This window comes from Phacochoerus africanus, chromosome 1, assembly GCF_016906955.1.
Source record: "Phacochoerus africanus isolate WHEZ1 chromosome 1, ROS_Pafr_v1, whole genome shotgun sequence".
In the NCBI taxonomy this organism is placed as follows: domain Eukaryota; kingdom Metazoa; phylum Chordata; class Mammalia; order Artiodactyla; family Suidae; genus Phacochoerus; species Phacochoerus africanus.
In genome coordinates this window covers 42,580,850-42,607,427 of record NC_062544.1, presented here as the reverse complement: position 1 = coordinate 42,607,427, position 26,578 = coordinate 42,580,850, and the positions used below count along the sequence as shown (strand labels likewise).

Sequence of the window (26,578 nt, the reverse complement as noted above, 5' to 3'; positions counted from 1 at the left end):
AATAGAGGTCTCCGATCTTATTCTGTGACGGTGCTTCTGGGCTCTGGTGATGAATGTGTTCATTTTATGTGACCTGCTTTGGGTAAATAGCCCAATGCCCTATCAGCTCTCCAGCCCTCAGCCAGCAACGGCTGTGTGTGCGCACTAATGACGGTGGAAGGTGCTTGGGGGAGGGTTTCGGGAGGGGCTGCCCAGAGCGACCGTGCCCCTGGCACTTCCTAAGAGACCTCAGCTCATTCTCTGCAGCTGCTACTTGAAGACTCCACGCTTTCCCTCCAGAGGAAAGAAACCATCTATCTAAATCAGCTGCGCTCCCCTCGTGCCTCGTTTCTCCCTCCGCCAGCCTCCACCCCCACCCTTTCTATTGTATTGTGCGTTTAGCTCGGCTTCCTGCGTGAGACCTTCACTTCGTTTGAGCAGGAGGGAATACCTAGAATTCAGAAACATCGAGTTACAATGGAGCTGTATGGAAAGGTAAGCAGAAGGAGGTCCTCAGCATGCTTTGCGCGAAATCTAGCTTTGAAGGACTTTGGCGTGTGTGTGTGTGTGTGTGTGTGTGTGTGTCTGTGTGTGTGCGCGCGCACGCTCGCGCGTGGGCGCCTTCTCAATGCCATTGTGCGAATAAACCACTTTATGTGTGGCCATTCATCATCGTTTTCCCCCGCGTTTGTTGAATGAGATTGTAAAACCGCCCTTACTCTGCCTATAGAAATGCATAAACTTTCCCGATTCCGGAAGGGAAGGTGTTGGGCGAGGAGTCCCAGAACACAGCGCAGGTTTCGTTTGTGTTGGGAATTAGCACAAGGTAGTGCGTTTTCTAACCACAAAAATCAGTCTAGCTTCGGAAGGCGATAGACAGCAAAGAAAAAAATCTCCAGCTGAGATGAACTGGCGTCACTTTCGCCTGGACCTTACGAGGAAATAGTCTGGGAGGAAGAAAGCTGCAACAACCAGGAGCGATTCCAAAAGAGGAGAAGGGAGGTTCCGCGGCGGAGTCCGACTGGAGGAGCAGCCAGTTTAAAAGTTGGCTTGCTGGGAAATGTAGTTGACGGCTCTCTGGTTTTCGGGAAAGCTCAGCTGGACTAGACTACAACTCCCAGAAGCTCCAGGGGCTCCCGGCCAGTACGCGTGTGCGGCGCCAGGAAGGGACAGCTCCGGTGCTGATGTTGGAGCCGGTGAGCGAACCCCAAGAGTGCACTGTGGAGCGTGAAGCGAGAGGTCTGTGAACGCTTGACCGGGCGCCTGGGCCATCAGTGTCTTAACCAGAGAGAAAGGACACTTTGAGAACAATGAGACACGAAGCTCCCATGCAGGTGGGTCTATACAAAAAGTGTGGCCTCTGGAATATTTGAGAGAGATGCTTTCTCCTTCCCTCCAAGCACAAACTGCACCCTACCTAAGGGAAGGTCTAGGTAGCCACGCGCGGGGATGCAGCTCTTATTTGGTCCTATGGACAGAGCTAGGTTCCTCTGCGCGGCTATGGTTGAGGCTATTTTGACGAGAGATAGTATACATTATCTTCCCAGTCTTCGCAAGGAGAATGAGGGTGTCTAAAATTTAAACCCGAGCAAACAAAAGTCGGAGGAACGTGCATCTCTTATTGGCATTGATTGTCCCTGCTAGCTTGCCTGGTTTGTGATCGCGGCACTAACACAGACTTAAGGTCAGGTTCCCAATTGTGAGCTCTCTACTGGAGTTAGGGTAGAACGATTTCCTTATCTCTGAGATCAGGTTAAGAAAGGAGTAGCCAGTGTTAAGCATCCTCAAAGTCGCCTTTCTTCAATTAGAGTTCTAGTAGTATCATCGGAAAATAGCAAACACGTTGGGACTTCAAACATCTCTGAGGTATGCAAGCCCTTTATTGCTGTCCATACAGTTGGTTTACTCCTGCGTTTCAGCGATTCTCCTCTGAGCTTTTCTGGTGATGTGCCCATTTGTTGTACGTTCCGATTCTCTATTTCAGTCACACTCTTACTTTTGCTTCCTTTGATTCTGGTGCACAGGTGCCTCTGACTAAGCATCTTCCTTAAGATTTGTTTCTAATAGGATGAGTGATGCTTTCTCGTTTTTATGTACAACCAGTTAACGCTCGACATCAGCTTGTGTTCATTACCAAGCAGAGCGATCCTACTGCATTACAGAAAGGCACTTTATGAATGGGATTGAGAGGCGAATGGAACACACCACTTGGAAAGTGTTCTCTCTTTTGAGAATCCACCTCTGCTGCCAAATCCAAGGATATAAGTGTCTAACTTTAATTCGTGCTTAGACATTTTCCAACTCTTTTCCTAAAGGGCTTCAATTTACTTTTCATTTATGGTCTGGGTTATGTATCTTAAGATATATATGTGTGTGTGTGTACATACATATATACACATGACTGGACTGTTCAATTAAAAAATCTGTAGGATTTGTTTGTTGAAGGATTATATGATGGAAGTCCTCAAGTTACCTTATGAGTTATTGAAAATTTGATTTGTTCCAGAGAACAGTGGCCCCATTGTGTATCTATCTTCTAATACCTCTGTTTGTGACTTAGTTTTTCATTCTAGACCTGATGTGGAAAGAATCTGGACAATAAAGGTACAGGCTGTTGCAATCAAGATAGATTGGTTTATGATAATTCTCCTTACCTGAGGTACTGCCAGGAGCCAACTGGCTAAATTAATCATATTTGATTATAATTAAACATTGACAATAGACTTTACAAATAGATTGTTAGTATTTAACTTCCACCCCATACACGTATATAAGTATTTGTCAAAATAAATGACTAATGAATTAATCATACTGCATCTTAATTTTTATTTTCTTAACAGTAATTGCTTAGAGAGTTTAGAAAGATCATTAAAAACAGTAATTGCTTAGAGAGTTTAGAAAGATCATTACAGAATTGTATGAAATTAGTGCCTTAAGAAATGTTTTAAATTATTTCTTACCAACTTTATTTCATACCAACTTTGTAGTAGGTACTGTAATTCCACATTTTAGTCAGAAGGTTAATGAATAATTAACATAAAAACAGGTAACAAAATTAATTTGCTTCTGGTTGCAATTATTTTCATATGATGTATTTTATTCACTAGACTCAACTTTTCAAATTTAAAAATTTAAATGCCCAAAGGCTATCATGAATAACATGTATATTTTTAAAAAAATCAAAGACTTTTCTGTAGTATATTCAGTTAAAGCACATTTATTGATTCAGTTTACCAAGTAAATTATTCTTATGGTAGCCATCTCTTTATTACTATTTGCTTTTCAAACATGTAATAATTGGAAGAACAAAAACTATAACATGCTTCATATATATATGTATATATACACACACATATATATGTATATATATTTTAAGTGGCAAGTAATGTCTCAGCACCTGTACTTCTGAATCATAATTACATTCCAGGTGACTCTGATATATGAGAATGCAACCAGATAAATAGTTGATTTTTTTTCCATTTAAAGACTGAACCACGTCATCATTTTAAATATATAATCCTAAGCTTTTACTTAGGTTTCTAGAAAATTAGTCTCAAGCAAAACCACACTCCGTAGCTTCATTGTCCTAAGATATTCTTTTCCCTATTTGAAAATATTTAGTTGATTTGTTTGGTGAAACAAAATGAGCTCTTTAATTGTTGATTTCTCAATTTATTATATTTTCTTAAATCATAGAATCCTTTGAAATCAGTTAATATCTTTTAAAAAACATTTAATGTGCCTATGTAAATGGCTTGTTGTTTTGTTCAAGGTAGTTATCTTTGACATATGCAAATTTTCTGAGGAATATTTCTCTCAGAGTTGAAGCAAAATGAGGGGAAATTGTTGTTTTATAGTGGCTATTGAAATAATAAACAGTAATAGCCTCCGCTGTCTGTATTTCCTTTGTAACTAAATAATCAGGGATAGCATTTTGTAAGTGTTCAAAAGGATGAGTTAGAATTTTAAAGCAAGAAATGGTCATTTTGTGTTTTCTCATTTAGTGCATCCATAAATCTTGAGGCCAAATGAAAGGGGGGATAGTAGTGCTCCTAACTTGAGGGCAAGACTCTCATGAAAAAAATTGTCATTTCATTTATGAACCAGATAACAAATTCCAGTTTATATAGTGCTTTGTCTGTGCCAAGCACTGTGCCTTGAATTCAGATCTCAGTATTGTGTGTGTGTGTAAAATATAAAACAGTCTTAGAGGTCATCATTACCTTAATTGCAGGCAGATAACAGGAGCTTATTAAGATTAATCAGTTTTCCAAACACAGTAAATTCTCAATTCTCCTAGATATCTAGAAGGTCCATGCTCTTTCCTCTATTATTTTGGGTTCCTCAAGAAGACATGAGAGAATGGTGTAAAGAATAAGGGCACTATTGATACAGTGTGATTTATTCATTTGGCTCATAAGAAACAAAAATTGTCTCTTCTGCTTGTAAAATTATATAAACTGAACCAAATATTTGAGAAGAGCTGATATTTTAAAAATGCCCTGCTTTCTGTCTGCTGGATTGACTTTCTTGCTGCTTGCAGGACTAAAGTGGAATTCATTGTCTCTGTTTAAATGCTTCATCTTCAATTTTGTCATCCACGCTTTCTGGGTCATCTCATAAATGCTGAGCCCTCTAACTATTTAGGAAATGTGAAAGAAAAATAACTACCCAAAGCATGGAGTTGAGTGCCCAAAAACAAAAAAGAAAAAAATTAAAAATGAGGAGGATTGAAGGAAGAATATACGTGTAGGTTGAAAATGAAGTAAATGTTAAATACAGCAAGGACAAAAATAGCTTACGAAGGATCAAAGTCTAAATATTTACTGTTTCATTTGGCTATGGAAGGTACATTGCATTTTTGCATTTTATTGTTGTTGAATTTCTAACTACATCCAGCCTCAATGATGATCTTTTTTTTTTATAAGAAATGGAAGTTCAGTCTTCATACATAATGGAAATAGAAAAAACCCCTAGGTGACACTGGAAAAATAAGAATTTCTTTCATATTCCACTTGTGCAAATTCCTGAAGTATCCACCTTTCTCCTGTAGAGGAGAATGGAGGATAGAGAAATTATACTAAAGATAAATTTCTATGGTGTAAGAATGATTTTCCATTTTTACTTTTTCAGTCCAAGAAGTTGTGGATTTATTACATGTCATAACCACAATTTTCCCCTGCCATTCTAAACTTGTATTGGAACTGCAGATTTCTTCCCTGACCATTATATTCCAAGAAGGAAATATATTTTTATGCTAAGGGTTGAGTTTTCCTGGGACTATTCTTACACCAAGGACACTCACCTTACTAAGTATAAATAGTGTGCCACCTGAAAAAAGGTTGTAAAGGTTTTGTCCACCATTTTCCACACTTTTAATTCATTAGGTCCATAGATTCCAAAGGAACTCTCTTAATAGATCATAATTTATTACTATGTGTACTATGAGCTGTGAAGTTTAAGTCTTTTAGATTTATTTGGAATTATATAAACTTTTGGCATTTTCATTTGTTTTTAGGTTTTTCAGATATTTCTATACATTGAAATGCACAAATCTTAAGTGAACAATTTGATGAAATTTGATAAGTTGACACCTGTGTAATATGTACTGCCATAAAGATATAGGACATTTCCAAATAACCCTCAAAATTCCTTCATTCGTGTTCTTTTTCCAGTTAATCTACCAAAACATTAAATTTTTACTTTTTTTCTTTATAGGTTAGTCATATTTATTCTAGAACTCCATATCATTCTGTAAAACGTACAAAATGAGCGTATTATGGAACATATAGTGCATACTCTGGAGTCTGGCTTATTTTGTTCAGTGTAATATGCATGGGATTCATTCATGTTGTTGTATATATCAATAATTCATTTTGTTTTGTAGATATATATTATACTGGTAAACCTGCCATGCCTTTAAAATCCTTTCCTCTGTTGATGGATTTTGAGATAATTTCATTTGGGGCTAATATAATGTTTAAGAGTATAAACATTATCCTATTGGTCTTTTTATAATAATATGCTTTCATTTCTCTTGGTTAATACCTAGAAGTAAAATTGCTGAGGTAAAGGGTAAGAGTATGTTTAACTCTATAAGAAACAGTCAAATCTTTAAGCCAAAATGGTAGAGATTTTACATTCTCATCCACAGTGCAGGAATATTCTAGTGGCTTCACATCTTCAACTATGTATGGTATCAGTGGCCTTTTCTGGCCACTTTAATTCGTGTTTATGGTATCACATTGTGATTTGAGTGTGCATTTTTCCAATTACGGTTATTTTTATGTGGTTATTAGCCATTCGTATATCTTGTTTTGTGTACTGTTTGCTTAGCCTTTTGTCCATTATCAGGATTGTCTCTTTATTGTTTAGTTGCAGAAGTTCTTTCTTTTGAAACTAGTTCTTTAAGTATATTAAAATATTTTTTGCCAGTCTGTACCTTGAATACTCATATCTTACTAGTATCTTTTAATAAGAATTTTTATTTTGATGTAATACAGGTTTATATCTGAACTCTATGTTTCCTTTGATCTGTTTGTCTTAACTGTATCCTAAGACCTTACTACATTTTTGTTATTTCTAGTAGTTTTTTTTAAGATTACTGAAGAATTTCTACATGAATGATTACATCATTTGCAAATAGAGGCAATTCTTCCTTCCCAGTGCCAGTGACCTCCTCCCCCCCCCCACCCCCATATCTTATTCCACAAGGTAGGACAGCTAGTACAATGTTGAGTAGAAGTCAGGAGCAGACATTCTTATCTTTTTCCCAATCTTAGGGGGAAGGGCACCTTTCACCATTCAATATGAAGGTAGTTGTAATTGTTTTGTTGTTATTGTTTGTAGAGATAGCCTTATCATACAGAAGAAATTTCTTTTTTTTAAATTTATTTTCCACTGTACAGAATGGGGACCAAGTTACACATACATGTATACATACTTTTTCATCCCATTGTTGTGTTGTGATGTAAGTATCTAGACATAGTTCTCAGTTTTACACAGCAGGATCTCATTGTAAATCCATTCCAAGAGCAATAGTTTACATCCATTAGCCCCAAGCTCCCGATCCCTCCCACTCCCTCCCTCTCTCCCTGGGCAGCCACAAGTCTATTCTCCAAGTCTATGATTTTCTTTTCTGTGGAAACGTTCATGTGTGCTGTATATTAGATTCCAGTTATAAGTGGTATCATATGGTATTTGTCTTTTTCTTTCTGATTTCACTCAGAATAAGTCTCTAGTTCCATTCATGGTGCTTCAAATGGCATTATGTCATTCTTTTTTATGGCTGAGTAGTATTCCATTGTGTATATATACCACATCTTCCTAATCCAATAGTCTGTCGATGGACATTTGGCTTGTTTCCATGTCTTGGCTATTGTGAATAGTGCTGCAATGAATATGCTGGTGCATATGTCTTTTTGCCATTTCCTGCAGTGTATGGGAGGTTCCCAGGCTAGGGGTCTAATTGGAGCTGTAGCTGCCAGCCTACGCCAGAGCCACAGTAACACGGGATCTGAGCCGCGTCTGCGACCTACACCACAGCTCACGGCAATGCCGGATCGTCAACCCACTAAGTGAGGGCAGGGATCGAATCTGCAACCTCATGGTTCCCAGTCAGATTCGTTAACCACTGCACCACGATGGGAACTCCCTGGTGCATGTGTCTTTTTCAAGGAAAATTTTATCTGGATATATGCCCAAGCGTGGGATTTCTTGGTCATATGGTAGTTCTATGTATAGATTTCTAAGTTACCTCCATACTGGTCTTCATAGTGGTCGTACCAGCTTACATTCCCACCAACAGGGTGGGAGGGTTCCCTTTTCTCCATATCCCTTCCAGCATTTGTTATTTGTGGACTTATTAATGATGGCCATTCTGACTGGCGTGAGGTGGTATCGCATTTAAGTTCATGGTGGATATTGGTATGTGATTTTTCTTTTATAGTGTTTATGAAGTTATAACATTGGAATTATGCAAACCTTATAAAACATGTGAAAAGTGTTCTTTTCCCCTTAGTTTTCTGAAAGATTTTGGTGTGCAAATGGATATATTTTGCTCCTTAAAGTATTTGAGTTTATCAGTGAAGCTATTGGAGTCTAAAGTTTTCTTTGTGGAAATCTTTTTTGAATAACTTGATCTTTTTTGATATACAAATATTTCTATCGTCCAACTATCTGTCCTATCTTTCTTTTTATCTATCCATCTATCCATCTTCCATATTCTGCCTTGTGGTAGGCAGATTAGCTTCCCTGCTACTCTCCTCCAGAGGTGTCTATGGTCTAATGCCTGGAACTCATAAATAAATTGCATTACATAACAAAGGGGCCTTTGCAGATATAATCAATGTTATGGCCTTTAAAATAAGATTAACCTATATCCTCAGGTGGGTCCAATCTAATCATATGAGCCATTAAAAGCAGAGAGGTGGCAGAAGGGGAAATCAGAGATTTGAATTGTGAGGATTGTTGGTTTAAGGATGAAGACTATATGTCAAGATAGGGACCTCTTTCCTATAACCACAAGCAACTGAATTCTGCCAACAATCTAAAAGAGCCTGGAAGTGGTATCTTCCCCAGAACCTCCAGGTAGGAACCCTGCCCAGGTGACACACTGATTTTGGCCTTTAGCACTATGAGCAGATCACCAAGTTGAGTTACACTCTGTCCAGACTTCTGACTCAGTAAATAAAAATTGGGTATTGTTTTCAACATACATTATGGCAGCTGTAGAAAAATAATTATGCTTATATAAAATTTTCTGTTTCATCTTGGGTCAGTTTTGGTAAATTGTTTTTCACCTAATTTTTCAAATGTATTGACATAAAATTATTCAAAATATGTTTTATTTTAAAAACTATTTAAATAAAAATATAGTTTACTCATACTGTTTAAACAAATCAGTAAAACAGTAAAATTAAAGTTTCAGTGTCCCCCTGCAATTCTGAACCCAACATCCTAGATATAACTGTTATTAAAGTTTCCTTTTGTAGTTTATTTTTTTTAAGGATTTTTATTTTTTCCATTATACAAAATATTTTTATTCTTTTAATGTTTCTAAGACCTATAATGCTATCCCTTTTTGATAATATGAATCCTCTCTTTCCCTCTTCCTCACCAGTCTTACTACATATTTATCAATATTATTAATGTCTTCAAATAACCAAATTTCCTGTTGTTTATTTTGTGCTTTATTAACCTGAGCTTTAAAAAAAACCTGTGTTCCTTAAACTTTAGAGGAACCTCTTTGTTTAGCAAGCTTCTTAGAGTAGAAATTTAGATCACTGAATTTAAAGATTTCTGTTTTAAAAATAAACAGCATTTACAATGATAAACTTCTAAGTATTAATTTAGTTGACTCCCAGAAATTTCTATTTGCTTCTTCCCTTGCTATGTTTTCCTTAATGAGTGGGTTTAGAGGTGTGCTGTTTAATTTCCAAATACATGTGCATTTTTCAGATATTTTATTGTTATTGGGGTCTAATTAAATTGTCTTGCTACCAGAGAACGTATTCTTTTATATGTCATTCTTTTGAAATTTTTTATTTTTTAATTTTTTTATTTTTTAATTTTTATTTATTTATTTATTTATTTATTTATTTATTTATTTATTTATTTATTTATTTTTGGCCCTTTCTAGGGCCGCTCCTGCAGCACATTGAGGTTCCCAGGCTAGGGGTCGAATCGGAGCTGTAGCCGCCGGCCTACACCCCAGCCACACCAGCGCAGGATGCAAGCTGAGTCTGCAACCCACAACACAGCTCACGGCGACGACGGATCCTTAACCCACTGAGCAAGGCCAGGGATCAAACCCACAACCTCATGGTTCCTAGTCAGGTTCTTTAACCACTGAGCCATGACGGGAACTCCTTGAAATTTTTTAGACTTGTTTTTAGGCCAATGTGTTGTCTAACTTCATGAGCATTCCAAGTGTACTGTGAATGCTGCCTGTAGGAATTGTGAGCTCCGGTGGCCTATAAATATCAATTAGATCATGGTGTTGTATGGTGTTGCCAAGATCATAAATAGCCTTATTCACTTCTGATAGTTATTCTTTCATTTACTGAGAAAAAGATTATAAAATCTCCAACTATGATCATCAGTCTTTCTTTTAGTTCTTTCAGTTTTTTACTTTATGTATTTTGAACTTCTACTGTTTGGTACACTTAGACTTGTAATTGTTGTGTCTTGCTGAAAAATTTTCCATTTTATTATTATGAAACATTCCCTTTTATTTCTGTCAATGCTTCTTGACTTAAAGTCTACTTAGTCTATATTAATACAGATACACTTGCTTTCTTAATAGTGTTCTCATACTTATATGTGTGTCTGTATTTATGTATATATTCATGTTTTTAATTTCAGCTTATATGTGTCTTTATATTTCTGGTATGAGTCTTGTGGTCAGAATATAGTTGGGTCTTGCATTTTATCCGGTCTGGAAAATCTCTACCTTTTAACTGGAATTTTTATCCATTTTCATATGTGGTACTTATCAGTATGGTTGGCTTTCAAGCTAGCTTTTTGCTATTTGTTTTGTAGTCATCTTGGATATTTTGTTCCTGTTGCTTTTTTCCTCCCTTATTGTGCTTAAATACTTTTATTTTTTAATTTATTTTTATTTTTTATCTTTTCTAGGGCCAAACCTGTGGCATATGGAGATTCCCCAGGCTAGGGGTCTAATTGGAGTTGTACCTGCTGGCCTATGTCAGAGCCACAGCAACGCAGGATCCGAGCTGCATCTGTGACTTACACCACAGCTCATGGCAACGCCAGATCCTTAACCCACTGCGTGAAGCCAGGGATTGAACCTGCAACCTCATGGCTCCTAGTCAAATTTGTTAACCACTGAGCCACGATGGGAACTCCCATTGTACTTAAATACTTTAAAGTATTTCATTTTAATGATTTTGTTAGCTTTTAACTATGCATTTTTGCATTTTAATTGTTTATTCTAAAGATTAAAACACACCTCTTCAACTTGTTATTATATAAGTAATACTGTATTACTTTCTAATAATGTAATTTCATTTACCTCAACCTTTGTGAATTGGTGTCACATATATTATATCTGCATTATAACCCCCCAAAACAGATTTATAATTTTAGCTTTAAACAATTATATGTCTGTTTTAATAAAAGAAAAACATATTTATGTGTATGTATATGGTTTTTAATCTATATATCTATTATATAAGCTGTATAGTTTATATCTGGTATCATTTTCCTTCAACCTGAAAAACTTCGTTTAGCATTTTGAGTAGTACAGATCTGCTGGCAACAAATTCAGTCTGTTTATCTGATATATATATATTTTTACTTTGCCTTCATTTTTGAATGATGGTTTCGTTGCATATAAAATGTTTTGATTTTTTTCTTTTAGTGCTTTACGTTGTTTCAGTGTCTACTGACCTCCATTATAATGTGAAGTCATTTATTCATTGTCGTACCCTACATATGCTATGTCATTTTTTATGTTTTCAAGATTTTCTATTTAACTTTGCATTTGAATATTTAGACTATAATGTGCCCAGAGTTAGTTTTCAATGTATTTAGTCAGCTTAGCAGTTTGAATTAGCTTCTGAGATATGTACATTTGTGCTTTTCACCAAATTTGAAAAATATTTAGCTGGTATGTCTTCAAATATTTTTCCATCCCATTATTCTTTTCTTTTTTTCTTCTGAGACGCCAATTACATGTATGTTAGACTTCAGACATTGTTCCATAAATCATGGAGGCTCTGCCAGTTTTTCTTTCTTTTTTAAAATTTCTCTTTGTCAGTTGTACAGTTTCTGTTGCCTTATCTTCAAGTTCATTGACCTTTTCTTCTATTTGCAGCTGTTTGTTAAACCCATTGAGGAATTGTTCATTTCAGTTATTGCACTTTTCCTTTTAGGTTCAGTGCTAGCTTCTTTTACACTAGAAGCATGTTATGTTGCCAAGTGGCAATAGATAACATTCTCTTGGGACGATATATTTGAATACTGGAGGAGTCTATAATAGGATTCATTTGCAGTATTGTGCAGAACTAGGAAAGAGCAGTTAGCTTCTTGGAGAAGGGCAATGGAGAAATGAAAATGATGTTAGTGCTTTGATTATAGATTTCTGGGGAAAATATTTATGTTCACATTTTAATCTATCATCTCATTTCTGTGATCATTGTCTTTGTGATTCTGCATTTTTTGTGTTTTTCAAATAAATTGTGGGCTTCATGACACCTTCAAAAATGTGAACAAGGTGCAAAATTGTAAAAATAAAACCATTTAAACAATTGGTTTCCTTTGCCAACTAATGTAGTCCTTAACAGCTTTAACCCTGCAGAAACAAATGACTTTTCCATCACCAACATGTTCAGATTGGTTTGAGGTGTTATATCAGTTTTGTTGGGGTCATGAAATATTCTTCTGCTTGCTAAACATTGAAACCATAAGAGTGAATGTTCTAGGTCCATTCGCTTAGTGACTGGTGTAAAGACAGGGTCAACTGTTCCCTGATGAACTCTTCAGTAAACTGATTAGGTTGGGTCTAGCATTAGAAAGGTTGCTCTAAGGAGCCTAAAAGAGTCTCATTTTGTGCCTACTTGGCCACCTAACTGAGAAAACCTGGAACCATAATCACTTTGCTCCTACACTTTCAGCTCTTCATGGTCTGGGAACCTAAATCCTAATGTAACTCTAAGAGGTGAGGCACTAAGCCTCCTCATTACTAGTCTACCAACTTTTAGTTTAATGTCTTGTTAGTTATCCTGAGTGGCTCAGATGCATGTCTAAGTCTCGTCAACTAGAGACTCTTGCTAGCCAACACGGAGGAATAATTCCTGCTGAAGTAGTCATAGCTTGAGGAGCCTTAAAGAGCTTGAGGAAGGAACGTGTTAAGTATTGATTAGCAAGATATGACTCCTCCTGTGATACTTAGCTGTGGTGTTCACAAAAGACAATTTTTCTTTTGAATGTTTGATTCACTGAACACCTGTCTGAGTAGTAGAACTAATGAAAAGGGATTATGGAAACACAAAACACCTGTGCATGTGAACGTTCTTTTGTTAGTGCGCTTGGGCGGGTTTCCTTTTTGTAGTAAATAATAGTAGCAGTAGCTTTTGAATGAAAAGCAAGGATGATTACCACTGGAAAACTGGCTCTGTAAGTCTTTCCAATTGCACAAGCTGGAAACACAAAATGTAGACTGCTAACCCACCAAGTTCCTCAAGAATGGTCCATATAGTCCCTTTGTGGCACAAATATGTGCATTGAAGGACATTTGCCCCATACATGACCTCTACCTAGATGAATGGAATAAGGAAAGAAATACCAAGATTTCGAAGGAATCTATAGCAAATCTCTGGAGGCATTTTTAAAGGGCTTAAATATTTAAAACTAATATGAAATACTCTAAAAATGTTTAATGATGAAATTTGGGGGAAAACACACATTAATATTAAATTTATGTCCCTATCCCCTTTGGGATTTTTAGAGTATTTTACTAGATGTTTTTAAGAGAGGTTTTTCCTCAAACTACATGGTGCTGGATATGTCTACTGTTTAATTTTTCTTCTCAGGAAGAAATATTCTCCATTTTGTGGTTTCAATTTAAGCAGTGGCCTTCTGAAGCTGTCAGGTGCTTTCTTATGAGGTGGAGGAAAGTAAAATCTATTGTGTGTTGTTGTTAAAAATAACTGATGAGGAAAGTCAAGTTCCAAAGAGCTGAGCAGAGCAGAGTTTCATGTGCTCTGAGAACAGGATTGTTACCTCTTAGTGGGTCATGCTTCCTTGGTGAATCTGACAGGGAGCTCACAATGAGTTGTATCGCTGGCCCTAAGAAGGTTCTGGCTCTTACCAGGGCAGAAGTAAATAACACATTTCTCAAAGCTCAGCTTATTTGGGCAGGCTGAGCATTCCAGGGTAAGACCCTCTCTACAAAGTTAATATTATACTTGAGATCAGTTGTCACTCTTGGCAGAAGGGGTGACAGCAGTTGGAAAGCACTAGGATCGCATTTCCAAATCCCCGCAGTTCTGGTCCTCAATGTCAGGTTACTCAGTCTCCTCTTCCATACACCCCAAGGCTTGACAGCAGTCACCTGCCCTGGCTTCCATGTGGACATTTGTTAATCCTATAAATTCCAAACCTGACTGATCAATAGAATCACACGGGGAGCTTTAAAAATGTAGATACCTGGTCCCACTTTGAATAGTCTAATTTTGCAAAATTCAGGTAGAATTTACCAGGTTTGGAAATCTTGGGTTTAGCAGAGATTTAGTTTTGTGTTCCCGAACAAAAATATATCCAACTCCAGAGAGCAGGCATTTAAGAACACAAAGTCTGGTATTTCTTGCTACTAAGAAATGATGAAGGTTTATTTATATTTTATCCATGTCCATGAGAAAAGTTTAAAAGGATTCTTCACATTTTGCTGCTAAGGGATAGGCCCTTTCATTTTTGTAAATTGACATTTGCATATAGGAAGTGTGAATGTTAATGCTGTTTGATGACTTTTTTTATAAACTTAATTTTGTTTTAGTTTAAATTGCTTTGTTCTGCAGGGTCAGGGAGGGATGTGGAGCTTGGATTTTCAACCAGCCTTCCTGTTTGCATTCTCTAGACACACCTAGCATGACCAGCCATCTCAGCTTTCTGGTTTTAATGCCAGAAGTTCTGCTGTGTACCACAAAGTCCCTCAATCCTCAGAAAACCAGAAAACTTGGTCACTGTAGCCATACCCCGTGATCAAGACACTTGGTGTCTCCAAACCTGAGACACTTTCAGGCTCTGCAGAGCATGGACTCTTGTGGCCTTCTCTAGCAGGCCTAGTTCCCCTTTGTCCAGTCACAGGCTTCCAAACCCTAAATGTCTTTTGACCTTTCTTTTCTACTTCTCTTTGTCTACTTTTGAAATCATACTTTTGTGAATAACCTTTGCCGTTATTTTAGAAACGTTTTGGCAAATGATGGAAATTGCCATCATGTATGCAAGATAACATTTATTTATTTATTGTGGACTTAAAAAAGATTTTATTTCTATTGAGATAGAATTGACATGCAACACTGTGTAAGTTTAAGATGTACAACATTTTGATACATTTACATATTAGAATACAATCACCACTTGTGTTAGTTAACACTTCTGTCATATCACATAATTGTCAACTATTTTATTTTTATTTAAAAAAATTTATTTTATATTGGAGTAGAGTTGATTTAAAATGTTGCGTTATGTTAGTTTCAGATTTACAGCAAAGTGATTCAGCTCTACATAGACATATATCCATTCTTCATAAGTTTCTTTCCCTATATCAGTTATCACAGAATATCGAGTAGTGTTCCCTGTGCTATGTAGTTTGTCCTTGTTGATCATCTATTTCATTTATGGTAGTGTGTATATGTTATTCCCAAACTACTACTTTATCCCCACCCCCCACCTTTCCCCTTGGTAAGTTTGTTTTTGAAGTCTATGAATCAGTTTTTGTTTTTTAAATAAGTTAATTTGTATTCTATGAACATATAAGTGACATCATATATGTCTTTTAGATTCCACTTATAAGCGACATCATGTAATATATGTCTTTCTCTTATTACTTTACTTATGATAATTTCTAAGGCTATCCGTGTTGCTGCAAATGGCATTTTTTCATTCTTTTTATGACTAATATTCCATTGTATATGTATACCACATCTTTTTTTTTTTGTCTGTTCTAGGGCCGCACCCATGGCATATGGAAGTTCCTAGGCTGTAGCCGCCAGCCTACTCCACAGCCACAGCAATGCAGGATCTGAGCTGCATCTGCAACCTACACCACAGCTCATGGCAACGCTGGATCGTTAACTCACTGAGCAAGGCCAGGGATCGAACCTGCAACCTCATGGTTCCTAGTCGGATTCATTAACCACTGAGCCACAACGGGAACTCCCCTGTATCACATCTTCTTTATCCATTCCTCTGTCTGTGGACATTTAGTTTGTTTCCATGTCTTGGCTATTGTTAAACAGTGCTGCAGTGAATATTGGGGTGAATTTATCTTTTCAAATTATGGTATTCTCTGGATATATGCTCAGGAGTGGGATTGCTGGATCATATGGTAGTTCTGTTTTTAGTTATTAGGGAACTTCCATACTGTTCTCATAGCAGTTGTACCAATTTACTTTCCTACCAACAGTGCAGAAAGGTTCCTTTTTCTCCATAACCTCTCCAGCATTTATTGTTTGTAGACTTTTTAATGATGGCCATTCTTACCAGTTTGAAATGATACCTCATTGTAATTTTGAGTATTTGTCTAATAATTAGTGATTTTGAGCATGTGACATGTGCCTTTTTGCCATCTGTGTCTTCTTTGGAGAAATACCTATTTAGGTTTTCTGCCTATTTTTGATTAGATTGTTTATTTTGTTGATATTGAGCTGCATAAGCTGTTTGTATATTTTGGAGAGTAATCCCTTCTTGGTCTCATCATATGCAAATATTTTCTCCTGTTCTGTAGGTTTTCTCTTCATTTTGTTTGTGGTTTTCTTTGCTGTGCACAAGCTTTTAAGTTTAATTAGGTCCTATTTGTTTATTTTTATTTTTATTTTCATTACTGTGGGAGGTGGATCTGAAAAAATACAGCTGAGAGTTATGTCTTAGACTATTCTGCCTATGTTTTCCTCTAAGAGTTGTATAGTATCCAGTCTTATATTTAGGACTTTAATCCATTTTGAGTATATTTTTGTATATGGTGTTAGAGAGAGTGTTCTAATTTGATTCTTTTACATATAACTGCCCAGTTTTCTGAACACCACTTATTGAAGAGACTGTCTTTTTTTCTGTTGTGTATTCTTACCTCTTTTATTTTAGATTGACCGTATATGTGTGGGTTTGTTTCTGGGCTTTCTATCCTGTTGCATTGATCTATTAGTCTGTCCTTCTGCCATTACCACAGTGTTTTGATGACTATAGCTTTGTAGTATAGTATGAAGTCAGGGAGCCTGATTCCTCCAGCTGTTTTTCTTTCTCAATATTGCTTTGGCTATTCGTGGTATTTTGTGTTTCCATACAAATGTTAAGATTTTTTTTGTTCTAGATCTGTACAAGATGCCATTGGTAATTTTGTAAAGATTGCACTGATTCTGTGGATTGCCTTGGGAAATATAGTCATTTCAACAATGCTGATTCTTCCAATCCAAGAACATTGTATAACTTTTCATTTGTTTCTTTGCCCATATTAAGGAAGTTTCAGCAGTTATCTCCTCAGTATTTTCTTAGGCCCTTTTGCTCTCTTGTCTTCTTCTGGGACCCCTGTAATGTGACTGTTCATATATTTAATGTTGTCCCAGAGGTCTCTTAAACTGTCCTCATTTCTTTTCATCCTTTTTTTCTTTATTTTGTTCTGTAGCATTAATTGCTGCTATTCTATCTTCCAGTTCACTTGTCAGTTATTCTGCCTCATTTATTTTGCTATTGATTATATCTTATGTATTTTTCATTTCGGTTACTGTATTCTTCAACTCTGTTTTTTCTTTAAATCCGCTAGCCCTTTGATAAGCATTTCTTGTAGCTACTCAGTCTATGCCTCCATTCTTTTTCTGATATCTTGGATCATCTTTACTATCATTACTCTGAATTATTTTTTTGGATAGTTTGCCTATCTCCATTTCACTTAATCATTCTTCTGGGGTTTCACCTTATTCCTTTGAATGGAATGTATTCCTCTTCCATCTCATTTTGTCTGACTTTCTGTGTTTGAGATCTTCATTCTCCAAGCTGCAGGACTGTAGTTTTTCTTGCTTCTGATGTCTGCCCCCTGGTGGGTGAGACTGGTCTAGAAGCTTGTTCAGGCTTCCTGCTGGGAGAGATTGGTGCTGCCTCTGGTGGGCGGAGCTGGGTCTTGTCCTTCTAGTGGGCAGAACCATGTGAAGGTGTGTGTTTAGAGGTGGCTGTGGGCTCAGGAAGACTTTAGGCAACTTGTTTGCTTATGGCTGGGCTGTGTTTCCTCCGTTTGTTGTTTGACCTGAGGCATCCCAGCACTGGAGCCAAAGGCTGTTGGGTTGTCTTGGTGTCAAAATGAGAGCCTCCAGGGGAGCTCGTGCCAATGGGTACTTACCAGTACTTCCACCACCAGTGTCCTTGTCCCCATGTGAACCACAGCTGTCTTCTGCCTTCCCAGGAGACCCTCCAAGATTATCAGATAAGTCTGGCTTAGGTTTCTGTGAAACCACTGCTTTTACCCTGGGACCTGGTGCATATGGGACCTTGTGTTCATGCTCCAAGATGGAGTTTCTGTTTCCCCCAGTCCTGTGGAGTTTCAGCAATCAAGCCCAGCTCGCCTTCAGAGCCAAATGCCCTGGGAGCTTCTTTTCTCAATGCCAGACCCCCAGGCTGGTGAGCCTGATGTGGGGCACAGAATACTCCTGTGGGAGAACCTCTGCAATATAATTATTTTCCAGTTGTGCGTTGCCCACCCAATGGGTATGGGATTTGTCTGTATTGCATATGTACTCCTTCTACCATCTCATTGTGGCCTCTTGTCTTTGGATGTAGAATATCTTTTCTGGAAAGTTCTGTTCTTTTTTGTTGATTTTAACAGTTAGTTGTGATTTTGGTGTTTTCATGAGCTCAAGTCCTTCTACTCCACTATCATATTTCTAGCATTGGCCCTATTTTTCATCATTTCTTTTATATGATGGGAACTATTAAGATCTGGTCTCTTAGAGACTCTGAAGTTTATAATACAGTATTGTTATCTATAAGGATATTTTGACTTTGATGATTTACCAAATTTCGTATCCAAAATTAGGTTAAACTTTACCTAAAACCAACTCCAAGATCTATAAGAGGATGGTTTCCCCATAATTATTGTGAATTGGTTCCTGGAACTCTCTTATTTTTTAAAACTATGTATTACTTGGATTTTACCCCCTTATTAGCCTTCTCTAATTTCTACAAAAGTTCACCCAAACCCAAGGAGTTCATGAATTTAGTAATTCACAAAAAGTAATTTAGTAATTCACTGCCTGGATGGCAGGCAGTGTCATAGGACAAGTCACATCACAGCGTATATTGCCATTGGCCATATTCCCCTCCTCACGGCCTCTTCAGACCACCGAACACTTCTATTTTCACACAGGTATTCAAGGTTTTAGCTTCTATCCTGAAAGGTATTTCGATAAATGCTCTTTTTTTTCATGCTATGATTTTTGATATGAGAGAGTAAATGTAAGGTGTTTATTTTGGTAATTATGAAACTCTAGTGGAAATGTTGGATATCAAAACATCTTGCCCCCTAAATGTAGGAAATGAAAGGGAGCATATCCTACATAATCACCACTTGCATTTCTGAAAGTAGCATCTGTGGGAGTTGGGGAAGAAAGTGGATGGCTTATGTATCATTTCAGTTTAGCAGGGGGAATAACAAAGGTAATGATGGACACTTTATTCAAGGAATTTACACATACCAACAATTTTACTTTGATGATCTCACTATTATTCTTATTTTCTAGATGAGGAGATGGAAGCTTACAATTGTTAAAACAAAACAAAAACCTTGCCCACGTTTGCACAAGTAGCAGACCTAGATTCTCCTCAGGCATCATGACCACAGACCATGTGCTTATATGCCCATCACACCAAGAATGTGGAATGCTCTTTTGCACAGATATGCCTATTGCACGTAATTTCAGAGCTGATAGAAAAGAAGTAGAATGGTGTTTCTCTACCTCTCATCGCACTGTAATTATAAAGCCTGTGTTACCAGCAGCTAGGTGCTCACTACTACCCCAGGACTGCAGTAATGACCCTCTGGCTTTAGCATCCTTGAGGATGTGCAGGGAGCTGCTGGTCAGGGCTCTGTTTCATTGCTGCTGTCAGGTTTACATCACTGGTGTCTGGAGAGCTCTCTCAGCCATGTGGTTCCCTTCCCAGAAGACCTGGCTCCTACTCTTCTCTCTGTGGTCTGGGCAACCCCTTTATCTACAGCTGCTCAGCCCCTCAGGCTCTCTTCCTGCTGGGAACCCTCTGTAACCACACTAGGGGTCCGGAGTGAACTATAGTGTAGTCAGAGCACACTGCTCTTTGATATTAATATTAAGGTAAACCATTTTTACATGGTTTGATAAAATTTCCTTTTTCTTGATACTGTAGTAACAAGCATCTATAGATTTCAAAGGAGATGCAAAAATTAATAATAATGAATTTTGAAATATGTTTAGCTCATGCCTCTCTTTAATGAAGGAATGGGCTTTTTTTTTTCCCCAGAAGCAAAGAGAAGAAAGAGCTTTACACCTTCCAAAATTGTCTGTGAGTGAGGGCTGAGACTTATAAGGGAAGAGTGAACTACCTAAGCTTGCATGTCTCCAATTCTTAAATAACCCATTTTGTCCATGTCACAAGGGCACAGTCAGTACACAGACTGAGAGAAGTCAAGATAACCTATTGAAAAACAAGGACCCCTCTACTTTAGCTCTCCTCAGATACCCTCAATCTCATGCTTAAAATGGGGATAATGACGTCAAGTTTCCTGTGCGATATGGAGGGAGCTTGGAAGTGGTCACCCCCAACCTCACACAAGATAAAGCTGAACAAAGTGAAAATTAACAGCTTTTCTTAGATTCATCAGAGATTCGAAGTCACGGGGAAGACTGCTGCCCCCCTCAACCCAAATTAGAGCGACAAACAGGTGGATACAGAAAAATCACAATTTAATGGAATAGAAAACTTCATGGGAATCAGTACTTGGGTAGGAAAATCTAAATGAAACTGGTGACGAAAACATGACTGTAATTGGTTTATTGTTGGAGGCTCAGTGTGGACAAGTCTAAGAGATAAAAACTCCAGGGGGCCTCATTTTTGTGAATTTTACCTTCAGGAGCCCTGTGAGGTTCTCAGAGTGAAGGTTGGAGAAAAAGCCTCTTATGCTTCTGCTGGGGGGAGGGGAAGGTGGCCATTCTGAAATACACTAAGAGCCTTCTGTTCCTTAAGCCGGGGTTGCTAATAGTTAGATACAGATATCTGGGGACAGTGAAAGGATGAGGAGTGATAATATCTGTAAAAGCACACAGTACAGTGTCTGGAAGAGCTGTTGTTGCAGTTACTTTACCATTTTCCTGTGCATCAGCTGAGCAGTATCCACATGCACTAAGGCAGCGATGCATGAAACAGAGGACCAGAGGCAGATGGCAAGGAATTCTGTGAGACTGACTCGAGGAAACATCGAGCGGCTTTCATTTTGGAAACATTACTGTAATTTGGCATTCCATCAGTCATATTCTCCAGTAAGTCCCATGACATAGTAATCCATTCCCTGCTAACATTAAAAAACCCAAAAAACAAAAGACAAAGACAATTTCTAAATGCTGCCCTACTTTCCCAAGCCCTTTACTTTAGAGACCAAGGTTAGAGTTTAAGTCTTCTAGTGCCTGGGCACCTTCCAGTTCCCTAGGCAGCATCCTTTCAGCTCGATAGTTATGTGTCTGCAGTGACACAAGTAGTGTGTATTGCTTCTCAACTGGCTCTTGCAAGAGCAAACAGTAGCAGACACAGGGATAAATTGCTGGTGGAGACAGTAAAGAGCATCCTGATTCCACTCTACTCTGAGAGATAAACAGGGAGGCAGGTAAACCGGGCACTGATGAGACTAGCAGGAGAAACCACTGGGGGCCAGAGGACAGTGTTTGAAAATCCTACCATTTAATGTTTTCCTTCTAGGTTTTACAATTTAGTTTTTACACTGGAGTTCTCAGAACTAAATCTTCTTACTATCTTTTTTTTCTTCCCCATCCCCCACCCAGGTAACCATGATTGAGATTTGAAAGCACGAAAACATGAGTGTAATTGGTTTATTGTTGGAGGCTCAGTGTGGACAAGTCTAAGAGATAAAAACTCCAGGGGGCCTCGTTTTAACGTAGAAGATGTGTAAGATTTTTTTGGACATGTCCTGTGTGCTAAAGCATATAAGATCGTCCAGATAGGAGGAGAGAAAGCTTATGGAGCTGTGATTGGTTCCTTCAGACACCTGGGAGAGGAATCAACTTTGTTGATTCAAAATGCAGAATCTACACACTTGGGCAGAAGCCACAGGGACATAGAAATCGAAGGAAGAAGTTCTATGACAGTTGCAGTTGTTCAGCAATGAAGTAGATTGCTTCACAGCCTAGGGAACTTTCAGTCACTGAGTTTGATGGGCTGGGCTAGAATACAAATGTGACATGTGTTGTGGTAAATTGGAAGTTGGACCACCTTGAAGATTCTTTCCAACTCTGATTCTTTTTTTTTTTAAAGTAGTTCAAGATTAATACAATTTAAAGAGTTGTCTTTTACATATTTTTTATCAAGTCTGATTTGCTCTCCAGGAGGTTCCTGCATGCCCACTCATGTTTTCATATCTTCCCCTGAAAACTTTGGAAATGTTCACGTGACTTAGTATTTAGATGTGTTAGTAAATTTACATAATGACGGTCTATATTCCTTGTGACATTCATATGCTGTCAAATTGCTTCACTTCTGTTCTCACGAAGATGAGGGAAGTGTAGTTCTTCATCCCCTGAGCCAGGATTTGTTTCATTATTCTGAGTTTAATGAAACACAAGTATGTTCTGAATGCACATCTTTAGGCCTCTCTGTGAATATTATTGGGGGTGTAAATCATGAAATAATTTAGAAATACCACACATCTTCAAGAATAGCAAGTGAGCACCCTCTTTTAATCAGTTCTTTGCAGGATCTGGATACACACATCCACCTGCCTGGTCCTCCGTCATCCCTTCTACACTTTGGGCTCCCACCACCTTCTTTGCTGCTGGTGCAGCCAGTATAATATGTTAAAATTTAACATCTTCTATCTATTTCTCATGCTGGAGAAAACCAGTTTTCTCTATCTAAATCTCTGCAATTATGTTTTAAAAGACATATAATGATAATGTCTATATTTGTGCAGGTTTAACAATCGGTCTAATGTTGGAACAGGACTTGGAAGTGGTCGCAGCTGTCTTCATCACATTTTATTTCAAGGTAGCTTAGAAATCCAGAGGACTCAGTTGGAATCCCACCTCAGGTGAATGGTAGGCTCTCAGGCTGAGAAAAGGAGTAGTTGTTGGAAACTTTTAGAGTCTTATTTTCTGACTGTGGCTTAACTGAATATTCTTAATCCAGAACCTAGTATCTGGGCTGGTTCATATAAAATACAGTAAAAAGATCTTCACAAAGGCCATTTACCAGCCTGGCAGAACTTGGCATCTTCATGGGAGTGGGGTGGTGTTTATTGGTGAGAGACTTGTCTGAAGGAATAGGAGTGCCAAATAAAGCAGTTACTTGGCTTTCTGGGACATCAGAAGTCATGAGAGCAACACGTCATTGTTCAAACTGAGGGTCAGGAATTATAATCCTCTTTTTGTCCTTGGTGGGCTACTTGTGTGGAGGGTCATATACATTAGCTTGTAGACTCCTGGGTTGGAGAGAAAAATGATGATAGCTGCTTGTTTTACTGGCCCAGTTTTTTCTGTTGGCAAAAAATCATTACAAGTTGTATTTTCTGAAGACCACAATGTGGTTACATAGACTTAAAAAGAGAAATACCTAAGCCTATATTTAATAAGAAAGTATGAAATACAATGGTAATTTTTATTGCCCTTAACTTTTATAATACATACAGTTTTTCTTTTTGCCTTTATTCTTGTTTGTATAATTGAGTTCTCCTACTGGCAATTAGGTATTTATAGAAAAGGCATATGTTATTGTACCATCTCCCTTTTTTCTTTGCCCCCTGACTTCAGCAACCAGTGTTGTCTTAGATGAGAATGAGCACTATATACTTTTTTCTAGCATTCTGGTATCTTCTGGGGCTTTTTTTCTTTGCCATACCCCCAAGAGAAATATATAATTATTAATCAGTTTTTGTGGGCAATGAAAAAAAGCAGTCCTGGCTAGCCCTGTGCAGTAGAACTCTTTGCATTTATGACAGTGCTGGGACATGCACCATCCAGTGTCATTGCCACTGGCCCCATGTGGTTCTTGTGCACTTGAAATGTGGCTAGTGTGACTGAGGAACTAAATTTTTAGTTTTATTTTGTTTAAATTTATACAGGCATATGTGGCTACTGGCTACTAAATTGGACAGCAGGCAATTGCCACAGAATTCATAGCATTCAATAAGGTGATGGGGTAAATGCACTAATCAGTGGGATTCACCATTCCAATGCCTCTTTTCTATATGGAACCAAATGGTACTTAGAGTGATGCAGTGTCATTTTTGATAGATGTTAAAAGGATTATCAAAAAAGATGAGAAAAATCCACCTAGAGCATGTATAATTAATAATAGAGACTATTATTTATGCCAGTTGCTTTATCTGCTATACAGATACATCATCCATTATTTTCACAGGTGTCCCAAGTTAGATAATATTTTTTTTTCATGTCATGGAAGAGAGGAAACTAAGGTACACCAATTTAAAATAACAGTCTCAAGGTTATACAGCCAGTAAGTGGTGCAGCCAAAGTTTGAACCCTGGTAGGGCTCTTCATTACTGTGTCTCACAATGAATATTTCCTCCATCATATTTAGAGCATGTGTACATAGTTCTCCAGTCTCGGGTGTGGGGAATGGGGCAGGTGGTGCTAAGAACAGGAGCCTTGGTACCACACTGCCTAATTTGCATCCTGCCTCTACTACTTATCAATTGTGTAAATTACTTAGTATTTCTGATCCTCAGCTTAATCCTTTTAATATGGAAATAATAAAGGTACCTACCTCTTAGGGTTGTGGTGAGGGTTAAGTAAGTTAACAGTTCCTGGCACATTGTTTGAATTATACGTATTTGCCATTATCATGATTTTTAATTTGAAAGAGATTTTCATGTATGTTAGGATGTTGATTTTATTTGATATTAATAGATGAAATAGCGATAGGCTTTGAGTGTGCTTCCCCCTCAAAAAAAGTGAGACTCTAATAGTTCAGATAATTTAGGAAGAAACATCCTGCTGTTCAGCCACTTTCGTGTTTCCATCACTAGAATTACAAAGTTTCTGTGTCCTCTGGTCCTGCCAGCTCCTCACATTTTTGCTTTTCATGTTATGCCTCCTTTGGTGTCTTTGATTTGTTCTGAATGCTGAGCAGTGACAAATACCAACACAGCTGGAAAGAGCCATAAGATTTGCTTTTCTGTCTTCCAGTGGGGAATTATTGCCATGGATACCAGCATCACAGGGAGACTCGAGCACTCTCTCAGCTTGCCTCCTGAGTCGTCTGACAGCTGTTTCTGGCAAGGCCAATAATGAGCATGCTGCTAGCTTCATATCAAATGGGAGGCTGATCCACATCTCTCTCTTTTTTTTTTTTTTTTTTTTTTTAAAAACCACAGATGGCCTCTGCCCAAGACACCAGGTATGGCCAGAAAGACTCCTCTGATCAGAACTTTGACTACATGTTCAAACTGCTCATCATTGGCAACAGCAGTGTGGGGAAAACATCTTTTCTGTTCCGTTACGCGGATGACTCCTTCACCTCTGCCTTCGTCAGCACCGTTGGGATCGATTTCAAAGTCAAAACTGTTTTCAAAAATGAAAAGAGAATCAAGCTTCAGATTTGGGTAAGTGGCTTTGAACTGACAGAATTCTTCAGTCTAGGGCATTGAACACGTAAGTGTGTGAGGGAAACACTTTCTGCCTTGTTCTGTCCCCATGGGGTCCATAAACCTCCATTTCCAAGTTCTTTGCCACAGAGCATTCTGTTTCAAAGGCAAGGTAGTGACACCTCTATAAAATACGGGGACTGAATTAGACACTGTTGTCATGTGCTGCTCCTCAAGAGTCTTCAGAAGAAAGAAGATTCAAGTATCTGTTGTGGTGAGGAACATGCAACCGAAAGTCTGGCTCTGGAGCAGGTCTCTGAATCTCTCCCTACTGCTTTTTAAATCTACAAAATAGGCAGAGTGAATCTAGCCTTTTTAGGTCACAAGAAGCAGCCTGCCCTGGGCATTTTAAAGAAGGTAAATAACCAAATATAGAGAAAGTTTAGGTTTAGTCCCTTCATGAAGCCCCAGATAAAATTTGCAAAGAGTGTGTTTAATCTTCACAGACTTTGTGTTTTCAGTTCTAGGAGTTATGTTTACCCAAACACGTCTAACAGAACAAAACAAATTAAGTAAAATATTTATTTTAAACAGTTTTCCCCTAAGCTTAAGCTTCTCCAGTAAGTTTTGAGACCATGTGCATAGCGGTCTGCCTTCCCTCAACCGCTGCAGAAAATTAGAGATTCCTTAACTAGATGGTTGGGGTAAATTTAGGAGAATAGCAAGTAAGAAACAGAAGAAAAAAATGTATGCGAGTAGCAGATTCAAGGTAATATAAGAGATGAAGTAACCAAAAAAACTGGTTTTACCAAGAGAGAATTATGCAAACATTTTTATGTACATCATATAATATATAGGTACAAAGGTAGAACATTCTTACAATTAACCTTGGCCCTCTTTTCCTGTTCTGCTGTACCTCTGCTGCTCAAACTGATTTGAGCTATAAACAGGCAGTTCCCAAGAGGTGAGGGTTCTACTTTCTTCTGAGACAATTTCAAGATCTACTCCTATGGTACTGGTGCCAGGGTCTATCTGTAGAACTGACGATAAGTCTGCTTCCTCAAATATGGG

At 37.9% G+C, this 26,578-nt stretch overlaps 1 protein-coding gene across 1 annotated transcript; it reads left to right on the top strand.

Annotated features, from left to right (window-relative positions):
• The first annotated feature begins 206 nt into the window (after nt 1-206).
• On the top strand, nt 207-25,570 carry LOC125138056 (ras-related protein Rab-3C-like). The gene is made up of 2 exons (XM_047799309.1): nt 207-474; nt 25,298-25,570. The coding sequence occupies exons 1-2, from the start codon at nt 457-459 to the stop codon at nt 25,568-25,570; spliced, it is 291 nt and encodes a 96-aa protein (XP_047655265.1). The 5' UTR covers nt 207-456.
• The last annotated feature ends 1,008 nt before the right edge of the window (nt 25,571-26,578 follow it).